Source organism: Oryzias melastigma, linkage group LG22 (genome assembly GCF_002922805.2).
Source record: "Oryzias melastigma strain HK-1 linkage group LG22, ASM292280v2, whole genome shotgun sequence".
NCBI classification, from domain to species: domain Eukaryota; kingdom Metazoa; phylum Chordata; class Actinopteri; order Beloniformes; family Adrianichthyidae; genus Oryzias; species Oryzias melastigma.
Window position 1 is genome coordinate 11,110,159 of NC_050533.1, and position 14,370 is coordinate 11,124,528.

Below are 14,370 nucleotides of genomic sequence, written 5' to 3' on the forward strand. Positions count from 1 at the left end.
GGACATTTTCTCAGTATTTTACAAAAGAACCAGTAACATTTTATTGAACACTTTGTGGAAGACATGTAAATATTACAGATAAGTCTACTAGTGTTGAAAAAGGATGAAATAAATACAAACAGAACTTGAAATCCCATAGGGATATATAAAAACATAGTTTTCTTTTAAAAGTCTCCATTTAGCAAAAAGAAAAAAAAACATTTTCAGTACTAAGCATAAATACAAACATGTTTCTAAAATCTATGCCCTATAGATTACCTGGTTATTATAGCTAACATACATAATTAAAATCATACGAGATCATTTTTTATGACGTACAAAATAGGCAATTTCGTTTGTTATTGTGACCGTTAATGCTAACAGTTGGAAATTCGGATGCATCATGAAACAAACCATTCTGCAGCATAGCTTCTCAAATCCTGAGTAAGGTTGAGTCGGAAATCAAACGTGGGGCTACGATGTGCTGTAAAGCCACCTTTTTACTATAACCATCGGCTTCATATGTTGTAGCTGCTTGAGCAAAAGATCAGCACCATCTGACAAGGTTTTATCTATGACTATTTTGACATTGTTAGCGGATTTTAGATGCAAGGGGTTTCTGAAATCGATGGGATTCTCGATGCCCCTGATCTCGTCTGTGGTTTTACTTTTCGCTGAGGATTTCGCTCTGTGAGTTTGCTGCCGTTTACACGGCACCTCACAGCTAGGCTTCTCGTTTGACTTCCGTTTAGGAGAGTTTGTCGTCTCTGAGGTTTCCAAGAACTTAAGGAAAGAATCCTCAAGCCCCAAAGGCTTAAAAGGCCCTGGCGTGGCCCCGTCATCACGTTGCTCTTGATCAGCAGGGGTACCAGGATTTGAGTTCTCCCTTGAATTGTTAACAGTCGAGCGGTTTCTGAGGGTCTGTATTCTCTGTGGACAAGCTGGTGTGGGATGTGCGGGTTTCCTTGGACGCCCTCTTTTAACTCCTACGTCTGTGACAGTGGAAGCGTGCGATTCTGCGCAATCATCGTTGAACAACTTAGTGTCCTCTTGGTCTACTTTGTCTGCCATCGGCTCCTCAGTTTTCTGCTCACTTTGCTTTCCGCCGTCGTCTGGCTCCGTCTCCTCAGAGGACGAGGCCGACACGGCTTCTGATTTCTCAGCTTCTTTGAATCTGGAGCGCGAGTACTTTTTGCAGAAGATGAACTGACTCCTCTGGTCTTCAATGTATTTCTCAGTGAGGCCATGAGTGGTGTAATGCTTAAAAATACTTCTCTCTGCCCGCTCTACAGCGTCGCAGCCAACAATCATGCACGGGTATTGCAGAGAAGACTTCTTAGTGCACATGGCTGACGCCTCTTCGTGTGATTTTAACGTTGGCTTGCCGAAACTTGTCCAGTGTTCAGCGGGCTTACAGTCTTTCTTTTTAGTGTTTTTCTTTTTGGCTTTTAATTTGTTTTCTACATTCTCTTTCCCGTTGTTCATCCCGGGAAAGAGCCCGATGGATTTAGTCCTCCTTCCATCGGTCGCTTTGGGATCATAAACGTAGTTGTGTTTCTTGATGAGATGCCGAAGGAGATTGGATTTTGTAGTGTACACACGGTCACACTCATCATACTCGCACCGGAAGGTCGGGTCAACTGAGCCGCTCTCGGAAATGGCGATTTCCTTGTGGTAGTTCTTGATGTGCTCGATATAATTGTCCACGGAGTCAAATGGGAGGGCGCACTCTGTGCGGTCACAGTTAAAAGTCCCTATGGTCATGCTAGCCATCATAGAAGTGGCTTTGTCACGAGTGAACTTGTGGAGTAAGAGGTAATGCTGCACTAACCGTGTGATTCCCATGAACACTCTGGAGCAGTTTTTCACCTGGCACCTGACTTCATTCTCCTTTACTATTGTTGGTTCGATGCTTTCCGGCACATTGTTCACGCTCGTGTTTTCAGCGTCTGAGTCAACTTCGTTTGGAGGCAGCGACGCCTGATGCATGGCTCTGTAGTGGAGAATCAAGTTGTGCTGAATTGTGAACGCTGCGGTGCATCCTTCATGTACACAGCGGTATGGTCTGTACGGACTGTAGGCATTGTCTGTGTCGCTCATTTTGAGGCTCGTCTTCTTGGGAACTTTCTCTTTCTTCTCCTTGGTTGGTGTGCTTTTAGAGCTGCTGGGTCTTTCTGGGGATGATAATGCTGATTCGTTTGAGGAATTTGGTTCTTTTGCTTTACTCTGTGACAAACTAGATTTTTCTTGCTGCGCCTTGGATTTACCAGCCGGACTGAGTTTTTCTTTCAAACTGGAAATCACTTTAGTGTCTGGTCTTTTCTTTAGCTCTGGTTTAGGTTTCTTAGGGGTTTTTTCGGCTAACTTCTCCACGGTAGCCTTTTCAGTCAAATAACTCTGAGGCGATGGCAATCGTGTGACAGTTAAAACCTCAGGGGTGGAGGTCTTCTTTATTTCATCTCTCAAAGTGATTTCAGGAATATTTGAAGGCTTTGTTTCTTCTGGTTGAGGTGCAATTGCAACATCAAGTGGCTCTTGCTTTATCAAGGGCATTGCAGGTTTAGAATTAGCTGCAACACTGCTGTTGGGTTCACTGTTGGAACAGTTACTGGTGGTTTCGTCCTTATTCAGTCGGAAAGCACGTCTATTGCGAGCGTTTATCTTCAATTTTTGCATTTCCGCTTTGGACAACCTGTGGACTTTTTCGTAGTGGATTCTCAGCCCAGTTGTTCTTGTGAACGTTTTGGCACATATCTGACAGGGATATGGAGACAGCTTTGATGGGGTTCTCTTCAACTCTTCTATCATTTCGCTAGAATAGTCGTGCATTTTGCTCAAGTGTTTGAATAAAGCCTCTTTTGTCATGAATGAGAAATCACAGTCTGCCTGGTCACATTTAAAAGGTTTGGGCAACTTTTCAGTGAGTTTTTCCTCCTTTTTATTGGGTGTTTTGCTTTTTTCTTTTTCAGAAGCTGGCTCGTTCTTCTTAACACTCTTCTGTGACAACATCGCGTTTCGCATCTTCTCTTGCGCAGCTTCAATTAGGTCCATCTTTTGGAAAGCATGAGACATTTCCACAAGGTTATCCTCCTGATAAGGTCCAACAAGGGGTGGGTTAACCATCTCCGTTGTGTTCTCCTGCTGGTTTTCTTGAGAGACAGAGACGGAACTGGGTTGGTCCATTATGTTCGTACTCTGGGGCTCCTGTTTCAACATCAGAGATGAAGTCAAAGTAGTCAAGCCACAAGATTCCTGCAAGAAATCCCCATTTGGCATGTTGTACATTGCTCCGTTTGCATCTGGAACATGAGGGTCATTGAGGAAATCAAGAAATGATGTTGGCAGGTCTGCTGTCAAGTCAACTTCATCCAAAGGTCTGCACTGAGAGCGCTTAGACAGATGACCACCAAGAGATTTGGTGCTTGTGAACTCTCTGAAACACCTCCTGCAGATGACCTTGCCATCCTTAATGATCGCTGGCCACTTCGTACGCTTGCTCAACCTGCTGCGTTTTCCTCTCTGTGCGTCAGAGTCACCACCCTTCTCATCTGAGGGGTTAGCTTCAAAGTCAGCATTGGGACAATCATCATCCCCGTGGAACTCGCTGTGAACGGCACTGTGTGGACTCATCACACCGTCCACAGAGCTTTCCATCTGGTCGTAGCCAGGCGTTGACACGTTCTCTGTTTTAATAATTTCATTTGGAGCTTTTGGAGGAACTGGAGCCTCTGGGCTCAGACATTTAATCGGAATATCGACTGAGGAGCACTGTGTGAGACAGGAGCTTTCGCTCGGAGCATATGGAGTGTGGTAGCCTCCTTCAGGAAGGCTGTCAATGGTTGAGATGCTGTTTCCACTATCAAAGTGCCCTGTCATATTTGCAGCACTTTTCCTGACGTCTACATTCTCTCCAGTACCATCAGGTTGCATAAGTCCATACTGATGCCCTCCATTGTGCATTTGCCCACCATTGTCAAGCATTAAGGAACTAGACACATACTGGGACATCAGACTTGAATCTGAGGGAGTTTGCGAAATTGCAGATCCATGTACAACTGCCACAGAGTGATCTCTGTCCGATGGGTGAGGCATTGCGGTTTGATAAGGGTCTGGCTGCCAATGGGGGTAGCTGCGTGTTGGGTACTCGTTCATATGAAAGGCATCCGGATAGCAGTTGTTCATGGGAGGTGAGGACCATGACTGAGGCATGTCTGACGGCATCATTACGTTCTGATTGTTGGGGCACCCCCAAGATGGGTACAGTGTGGGATTGACCATTGGAGTAATAGGCACCGGCTCCATAGATCCAGGATAACACTGAGTTGGAGGGGTCGAGCATTCCGCGGAATAATCCATTTGTTGCACCCCTGGTTTGTTGCATAGTATTCCTGGTTGAGTTGATGGCCTGTTCCCCTTTTTGGCTGTAATTTTAGCCACTTTGTTGTATTTCTTTGCCAATTTCCAATCTTCAAATATTTCTGGATGTTGCTTCTTCACATGCCGGGACAAACTTTTGTTTGTGCTGTACGCTCTGGAGCAGTCAGTAGATGGGCAGCAGTGCAGGTTCTCTTCGCTGCCCGGAGGAACCGCAGCAGATGTGCTGCAGGGGTACCCTTGCAATGAACATGGAACTTCCATCTTTATCTGACTGGGAGAAATGATTGGTGGAATCGCATTTGGAAATTCGCCATTTTGTCCTTCATTCGGTAGGTTTTCCCGTGAACTTACTGCAGGGATTTCTGCACTGGGAACAGGATACACCTGAGGAATGTCACCCTGCCCGGGGATGTTATGATGGACGTGTTGGGCGTCTGGTTGCAGGTTTGCATTAGCAGGCGTGGGAGTGGGATTGGTCAGTGGAGTGTAGCATTTGTCAGGTTCTCTCATTTCAGGACCTGCCATTGAATTTAGCATGTTTTCAATTGAGTGTTTGACTTTCATGGAAACAGCCTCTTTAGCCATCTCCGCCGATCCCCATGGTGACGTGTTTCCTTTTGATGGGTCACCTACATAAACCTCGGAATAATTTTTTTCATGGTTAAAAGCAACAGAAGCTGCGTTTTCTTTGCTCAAAGTCATTGGAGGTGGCGGCGGTGGTGGTTGTGCTTCTGGAGGGGCAGCAGAGGCCTGACCAGCTACTGCGTAATTTAGATTATGATAATCTTGGTGGGATAAAAACTCTGATTGAGAATAGAAAATCTTTCCACAGTTATCGGTTTGACAAGTGTAGGTAAGATAATGCTGAGCCTCATGATCGTACAACAGATACGCTTCACTGAACACTTGGCCGCAGTTTGGGAACATGCACTGGGCCTTGAACTCAGAGTGTGTTTTCCTATGCATAAGAAGTTCAGAATTGGAATTAAAACTAGCTTTGCAATCCAGCTGTATACAAATATACGGTTTGCTGCCACAGTGCATCTGCAAATGGTCATTAAGGTGCCGGACGTTCACAAACTGCCTCCTGCAGTACTGACACACCACTTTCTGCTTTTGTATTTCTAAAAACCTCATGGCCTCCTCGTCGTCCTTGTGAGATCTGACGTGAGCCATGAGATTACGGAAAAACTTGAAAGCCTTTGAGCAGTTTTTTACCGGACAGAAACAGTCCTGACTGATCTGCGAGTCGGACGCGGGTGGCTCCATCTTAACTTGGGGGCCCAACTGCCCGGGGATTTGGGATTCGCCTCTACCAGGGCTCATGTGCATCTTAACTGCGAGCTTTGAAATCTTCGAGGGACTTTTCGGGGACTGAGGCGGTTTCCCCACCTTCCTCGCAGCTTTCATTGCAGCTAGTCTCTCTTTGCATGATTGCTTCACATGTGATGCTACATGAGGCTCTAAAATCTCCTTACTCTCGAAACTATCAGCGCAAATTGGACAAAGGAACATCCCATCTTTGAAATGTTTCTGTGCGTGCCGAACAATTCGGTGACCTAAGAACTCTTTATCACATAAAACACAATACTGCATGTAGGCCCGCCAGTTTCTGAAGCGAGCGGAGACGAAACCCTGCTCTCTGAGTTTCTTAGCCTCTCTGTTTTTCTCCTTTTCATCTGTAATTTCATTCAGTTCATTTGTAGTGGTCAACAGGAAGTCCTCCAAATCTTTGTACTCGGGGAGTTTGCCGAGTGCACTCTCCACCTCCTGTTCATCTGTGTCATTGAGTGTGTCAATAGATGAAACAATGGCGGCCTCCTCGCCCATCAACGCTAAGCAGTTGCGCTTCAGCGTTTTCCAGTCCCAGAACTCCGGATCAAAAGGCCACTGTGTCTTCAAGGCCAGCAGTAACTCGCACCGTAGAGAATTGGGCACCGGTAGGCTCGCCTCTTCCTCGGACTTCTGGTCGGGCTCATTGTACAGTGACTCCACAGCGTAATACGACTCAACAGTAGGCTGCAGGAGGAACTCGGTCAGCTGGCACGCCCGCTTCACCTCTAGGTCAGTTGGCAGGAGGCAGTAAATTGTCTTACAGATGGTAGATTTACTGTCTTTGTGATCGCTGGAGGTCATTTTTAGAGCTTGAATGCACATTTCCACACAAACTGGGAGCCCCACCTCTCCAACCTATGAGAAACACAAATAAAAACACTGGAGTATTTGGGTTTGAAGCTGATTCTGTACAAACATAATCATCATAAAGTCATTATTAAAGACCCAGTTCAATGAAAAATGTGTTTTAACATGTTCTTGTGTCATTTTTCTGATGATGGAGGACATATGTTAAAATAATTAAGCTTAAAATGGCCTTTCTGAGTATTTCTTTATTCAAATCATTGTGAATCAGGAGCAACGGAAAAAATGCCATTTGAAAAAGAGCTTATTTGTGGTGTACAAAATACAGTGGGTGGGCCACAAGCTCTCTCTTCCAAGCTCTCAGCATCGGGAAGAGGACAGGGTAGACCCACCCCACAGGTCCTCCCCACAACTCAGAGGCAAACTTCTAATAAACAACTGTTATTTAGCAGAAATATGTCCCTTTTTTATTTTAACTAAAAACGCTATAATCACAATTTAAAAAACCCGGAGAACACTTTGAAAATTCATCAGAAGATGATCAGGGTGGGTCCTTAAGACAAGTTTTAACCTGCTTGTTGTTCTTTTTTTGAGTAGCAGAATAAAAGGCCTATATCAAGCTTTTTTTAAATTCCATTTATAGGATAATATATTACCTAAAGAACATTATTTTAATGAAATATGAGTTATTTTCATGAGCTTGTTTTCCTAAAAAGAAGTAAGACGCCTCAATCTCTGAAGCACCTAGACCTTGTCAACATTCGAACTTGTCTCTTCTTCTCAGAGTCAGTGCAAAAACCAAAGCTTTTGCTAATCACCACTAGCTCTGTGGAGAAAGTGTGTATTAGCCTGGGGAGCAGTGCTAGCAGCACAGGCTCTTCATGTGGGGGGAACAGGGTTTTAGGGGAATACTCAGATTTCTGAATGGAGCAAAATACTACTTTGGGGTTGTTTTAAACATTATAGTACAATTAAACGCTTAAAAAAGTTGATTTATGCATCATATAGCCCCTTTAAAATTCATTACCAAATATTACTGTAGTTGTGAAAATTCTTACTTCATTTTGGATGACTTTAATGAGAAACAGGACGTGACAGACACTGGTGCAGAGAAGAGCCATCTCTTTGCTGTGACTGAGGAATGAATCGGCAGACGACTCCAGCCGCATGAGAAGTTTACTCCAAAACAAAGTGAGTTCCCTGTAAAGGTCGACAAAAAGAATCAGTTAAGGTAGAAACAAAAAAAAGGTTGAGAACTAGAATCAAATGAATTTCCCTTTTTATTCATTTTGTATTTGACATGAAAAAAATCTAGCTAAATCTGCACACTGTTGATTTTTCTGAGGATTTGTACATGCAAAAGAGAGTTATACCACTCACCAAGCACAGTAAACTTCCCCTTGGAGGAGCTGCCGCTTGAGAAAAGTTGTACACAAACAGAGAGCTCCCTTCTCGTCACCCTCTGACTCCAAGTTACAGATCATTTCCAGAGCATCTTTACAGTCTATTGACGCAATCTGTTAAAAATAAAGCAAGAAATTAAAGAAAACATGAGAAGACATGTATGAAAATTGGTAAAATCAGCAATACAAAAAACACATTATTTTGTGAATGTCCTTTGATCTTAGTTTAAGCCATCTTTGTGTTTCCTCATAGAGTCAATTTTTTTGATGTAACAAATAATTAAAAAAAGAAAAGCATTATATTCATGGTTAGGAAGATCATAAACACCTAAATACAGATTTACAGCAACAAAACAAATTAAATAAAACCCTGAAACTATTAATAATGCTCATTTCTCAATTGATTTTTTTTAAAGTGGCAGCAGGAATTCTTTCTGATGCTTTTAACAGGCGGGGACCTTATCTACAGCCTGAGGGGTCGAGTCTGAAATTCTGTGAAACGGGCGTGACTGGTGAGTCCAAATACCTGTTGTGCTTTTTTTCCCATGCAACTTAAAAAAAGGAATGTTCTTTGTAGTAAAACTGAACAATTTGAGGGAAAATCAACAAAAATGGATCCTCACCTCTTCCATCAGCTGCTCCTGACTTTTTGTCATGCAGGCGCAGAGCAAATAGGTCTGTTTGAAGTTTCCCTGTCCTTCAAATCCTGGATATTCCGAGCATACTTTTGAAAGCACAGCAGCTTTCTCCACACTGTCCACTTTGATGAGATGCTTTATCCGCATGTTGAGGAGCGTGGGACCCTCCAACTCCAGATACTGATGGACTAAAGGACAAAAAGCAAAAAAACAATAACTAAGGTCAACTCAAATGATTTGTGTTCTCAAGCTAAACTGTAAAGCACTAACCATGTTCAGTTTGAGGAGTTTGATTGGACAGGATGCTACTCAACGTGGCGTTGGCCCAAACACCATCCTGCTGTGCCATAGATGTGAGCAGGCGGAGCGGCATGCTCCCACTTTCTTGCAAAAGGCTGTGTGCCACCTGAAGTTTGAAAATGTTGTCGGTCAAACCCCAAAAGCAGTTATGACATCAAAATCACATAGTTTTCTACATAAACACATGCTTAAACCAGTTTTATATAAAGTACCTCAAACTGCACATCACCATTTGTGGGACACTGACCTTCATGGAGGACTGGAACTCCTCCCATAAGGCACCGGGGACATGCTGGGGCAGTAGAAGCAGCAGCTCCGCACAGCTCCTGTGAATCAAATAGATGCTTGTTAGAGCAGATTTGGGTCAAGAACGATCACAAAACCTAAAAAAGATGCAGGGAAATCGGTGCAAAACTTAAGAAAAACACCAAGTCTAATGTCCTCAAATATAGGATAAAAAATACAGGACACAAAATATTTTTCTCTGAAAATTCTGCCAATATAACATGTAGAATTCATCTTGGTAAGATTTCTTAGAATCAGTTGATGTTTTCTGCACTTTTAGGACAGAGTAAATCCTGAAAATGAGCTATAAACATTCATATTTTAGTATATTGCTCTGGTAATTGTAAAATGTATGTATTAAGATAAATGTGTATTTTCCAGAAAGCTACCAAATTATACATTTTTCCCCTAAATATATTTTCAGAGCTAAAACGGTCCAACTATCCTTATTTTTACAGCATAATTCTCTTAAAGTTAGACCAGAATAACACATTTTAACATATATTTGTCTTAAAAACAAGATATACGTAAATGCATTTTGATTTCTAACTTCTGTCCTGCTGTTGTTAAATATGTTTGTACTGTGTTAGGAGTCAAATTAAAACTTTCCAGATTCACATTAACCATTCACAAATAAAACATCTGCCTAAAAATGTTATTTAATTTTTTTTTACTAGTTTAATTAAAAATGTTGACAAAAACAAATTGTTTTCAAGATGACACAAGGATAAACTTAAGATTTATTATCTTAAAATGAGTGGTTACATCTTAATAAAAATTTATTCTGGTCTTTTATCAAGTGTGTTAGATATTTAAACAAGAATTAAATTAAATTTTATGTTTTTTGCAATAACCAGCAGGATGTGCTGGCAATCGAAATCCTTATTTCTATTTTTTTTATCATTTTACTAAACATTTTTCTGTGTAATAGCAAAAAATAATGTTGTGGTAACAGTTTTTGGCATAAAAAACATTTTAATCTCTATATGTTCTTTAATGTTTTGTTATATTCTGTTTCCATTTCAACAAAAGTGTTTATAACATTTTTTGCACAAAGTGAAAGTGTTAAGGAGATGTAGCCCAGGAATAAAAGCACAAAAGCAACCTGTACCATTAATAATAATAATAATAAAAAATTTAAAGTAACAAACTGTGGCTATTTAAGTCATTTTATGTGGTTATCATGATAAGAAACCTGCATCCCATCACTACTCTGCCCATTTTATGTCTTTTTCTCTATTCACAGTCAAATCTACAAACTCTTTTTTTTTTACCCAGAATACATTGGGGCTAGAGTTTTATTTCAGCTGCATTCACACTGTGAGTGAAGAGGCAGCCTGGTCATTTGTTTGGGTCGCACAAGTGGGATTCTCGTCTGCCAAACGACTATTCATCGAAAAGAAAGAACACTTTGGATGCTTTTAGTTTGAAAGATGTGACCATATTAGGAAGGGCTCATATCAATAAGAACATCCCTTACTCTCTATTTTGGAATTTAGTCATTTTGGAGGCCATAAATCCTTCTGAAATTCAACCTTTTCCCTTGTTGATTTACTATAAAATCCACACTAAATGACTATAAAAATGTCCTAACTTATATTACTAGGAGAGGGAAACTGACAGGAAGTGAAGTCTTGTTTTCACAGCTACACCTGTCATCCTTTCTTTTTTTTTTTTTTACTCACAGTGCTAACTTTTCAAGTAGGAGTGGCACATTTTCACACGCAGAGGAGAGACAGGAAGAAGCCTTTGCGAAGCTGAGGATGGCCACGGTGTAAACCTCCAGCAAAGGCAGCGGGTCCTCATCCGTTTTCCAACGGCCGGCGTGCTCCACCAGGACCTAAAGGAGCAACAGGCAAACAGGTGGTGTTAGACAAAAAGTTCTGGAGAAAAGCTGGAATGAGAAACACACATCAATCTAATAGGTGAATATAAGGAATCACATTTTTAAGGGATATTTTAAGATCAATTCAGTCAAAAATGATCCATCTATTGATCTATTGATCTTTTCAATATGATTATGATGCTTGGAGCCAAAAAACATAGTTTCTGCAGAGCGGAATTTCACCTGTGAATTCCATTCATTCATCTGTTTACATGTTCTCCCTAATGATAGCCCCCCCCCCATGTTCCAAATAGGAAGTACCAGCTGGTTCCTGAAATTAGACTTTTATTGAGAAATAAGCAGATATTACTGAGTCTTTCTATTTGTCAGAAAAACCATTCTTGCTCTGATACCTCTTTTTAACATATTTTTGCTTAATCTACCGTATATTGTTTTTCGCAATATATTTTCTTTATCACAAGTTATTTATGTTATAAACTGACCAGTCAGAAGCGTCAATAAAAATGTCTGTTTAACCCCAAATCAAACGTTTGAAACATTTGATTTACAGATTCACTTTCACTGAAAAGGGGTGTGGCCTTCCAACAAGCTCAGTCCTGATTAGAGAGAGTGGTTGCCATAGAAACGTTGATTAGGACCTAATTGGACCAATCACAGCTTACTAATGTCATCTGGTTCCAACATGGTGACGTCCTTATCGTGGAAAAATGGTGACTGAATAGACTTCATTGGAAACAAAAGTAAGGCATTTTCTATGGGTGACATCACAGGCGCCTTATCCATCTCTCTATATACTGTCACAACAGTATCGTAGCTATCCAGCTGTACTGTTTTGAGCCAGCTCGGATGTACATGGATCTAGTCGACTACAAGTGGATACTTCAGAATGTTGTGCCTTGTGGCTTGCCGTAGAATCTTCTAAGTCACAACAATAAGCTTTTCAACTGCTCCTGATTCATAAATAAATATTCAGAAATGCAGTTTAGGCTGAATTTACTTAACATATGTCCTCCATCATATGAAAAATGCTACAAGAACATGGTAAAAACTTTTCATCAAGGTAAATCTTTAAAATATATACAATAAGAATAAATAAAAATGTGAGTTTCTTGGGGGAGATGTAAATATTAATACTTTAAGACTATTTTAAAGCAATTTTAAATTCTTAAATCAACATACACTGATTAAATGTATATAGTTCCCATAAATATGTAGTTATAAATGACACTAATCCTACAGATTCAACACTTTTGCACTATTTTATTCTACAAAACTACTTTTCCTGAGTAAGAATGCATTGTTAATAGAAGGCAGAGATGCTTCCGAGTTAGAACGACCCCCAAATAGTGCTGCACATGCATGGATGTCGTCTATCGAGCTAATTGATGTTGGAGGATGTAATGGAGTCCTCTGACATACTTTCCTCTCATTCAGATGGTTTTGCACCGGTTTCAAGCCTCACGCGGGCGATGGTTCCCATCACGTAATAACTCATGTGATCCGCTTTAATAATTAGTGCAAAAGGCCCGAGTTAGCATCCTAAAGAGGGAGGAAATGTCCATCTGCTCTTTCAAACAACCTAAAAGTAACCTCGTTTTTTATATATATTTATGAGCGTGGAAAGTCAACGAGCATCCAGCTGCACGCTTTTTACTGTTTCCGTTGCTATCAGGCGGGGGAATTTCGCTGCACATCAGCACAATCCTGCAAAATTTCGCTAACGCAGCTATCCATTTTTTTCTTCTTTCTTTTTTTTGCACAGCATGACCACTGCACAGGGCAGGGGGACCCAGCATACCAGCTAGCAACAATCATCTGCTATTAGCTCTCTGGCCTGGAAAATACGTGTAATTCTTGCACCGTTGGGAGACCTCACCGGCGTCTTTGCGTCTCCCAAATAGTCAGACTTTGCAAAAACGTGCACGTCACGCACAAACATCCCGCAGAGACGTGGTGAAATCACCCGGTGAAGTTTTTTCCCCCCTCATCTCTAAAATGCCAATTAGCTAGCTAGGCTGCTAGCCCCCTTAGCTACATTGTTGTAGCCAACGTAGACGCGCATCCTCGGCCAGGAAGCCAGAGGGGCTGCAGGCTACCCCGGGATGAGCAGCAGGATCTCCCCGCCACTAACCTGGCAAAAGTCCTGGCAGAAGAGCAGGGAGGCCTCCAACGGGGACTTTGTGCTCTCTTTCAACGCCGTGGTGAGAGCCTGGAAGCGCTCGCGGAGCTCCTCGATAGCTTTCGGCGTATCATATTCCTTCTCTGTCTCCCCCTCCGCCATCTTCACAACAATCACGACCGCGTACGCACAGATGTTACGCTGCCAGACGGGCACACGCACGCGCACGCAGGGGGGGAAGGGAGAGCACACATCGTGCTCCGCATTCAGACCCCTGATTTCCGACCAACACGCTCCGTGGATTCGCCCATCGGGAAACACGAATGGTTTTTCCCAGCAAGGGATTAAGGGGGAAAAAACACCAAAGCAGGCATTTCCAACGACTGGGATGGAGCTGAAGTGTTTCCTTAGTAAAAACATCTTAATAAAGCAATTATTAGGAGGTAGCTACTATGGGAGCACAAAGTATATATTTTAAAATATTCAGAACTATAACAGCTTCTTTCAACAGATGTTCCAGGAGATAAATAAAGAAATTTAAACTTCTTTATTCAAATCTTTGTGAAAAAGGACAAAAAAATGTTGTAGGTGTGACGTAAAAGCTCTTTTTCCATGTCCTGGCACAAAACTAGATAGCTCCAATAGTGGACGCCATTTTTGTAGCACCAGTAATGTTAGGTTGGGTGTGTGGGGGCGCATTGACAGTTTAGAGATGGACAAAGCACCTTTGACGTCACCCATAGAAAATACCTCTGGTTCCATCAAAATGAAGTCAATTAAGCCACCATTTTTCTGCAATACGGACAGCGCCATGTTGGAACCGGACCACGTTTGTAAGCCGTGATTGGTCCTGTTCGGCTAATCAAGAGTGAGCTTGTTGGAAGGCCACACCCCTTCCACTCGAAGCGGGCTTGGGAAAAGTTGTCAGTCAAATGTTTTAGGTGGGGGCCAGTTGGAACCACATGATTTTACTGATGCATCTGATTGGCCAGTTTATAACGTGTATAACTTGTTATAAAGAGAATATATCGTAACAGAATTAATAGTTTAGCAAAAGCATATTAAAAAGAGGTACAAGAGCAAGAATGGTTATTCAGACAAATACAATGACGGAGTAATAGCTGTTTATTTCCCAATAAAAGTCTAAAGGATTTTGGGTTTCTGAGACCAGCAGGTATTTCCAATTTGGAACACAAGGTGGAAGGAATGATATGTCCAGTTCTCTTTTAGATTGTCATTGTGGGGTGCTGTAAGCTAGTGGGAGATAAGCTATGGTGGTCCTAA

General features: G+C 41.8%; 1 protein-coding gene across 1 annotated transcript; it reads right to left on the minus strand.

The window, feature by feature from the left end:
* Positions 1-6: 6 nt before the first annotated feature.
* On the minus strand, positions 7-13,407 carry znf292a (zinc finger protein 292a). The gene is made up of 8 exons (XM_024266776.2): positions 13,099-13,407; positions 10,807-10,961; positions 9,084-9,162; positions 8,807-8,942; positions 8,522-8,724; positions 7,876-8,012; positions 7,554-7,695; positions 7-6,546 (listed from the first exon to the last, which is right to left on the minus strand). Exons 1-8 carry the CDS (start codon positions 13,246-13,248, stop codon positions 454-456), a joined length of 7,095 nt encoding a protein of 2,364 aa, XP_024122544.1. The 5' UTR covers positions 13,249-13,407; the 3' UTR covers positions 7-453.
* Between the last annotated feature and the right edge of the window lie 963 nt (positions 13,408-14,370).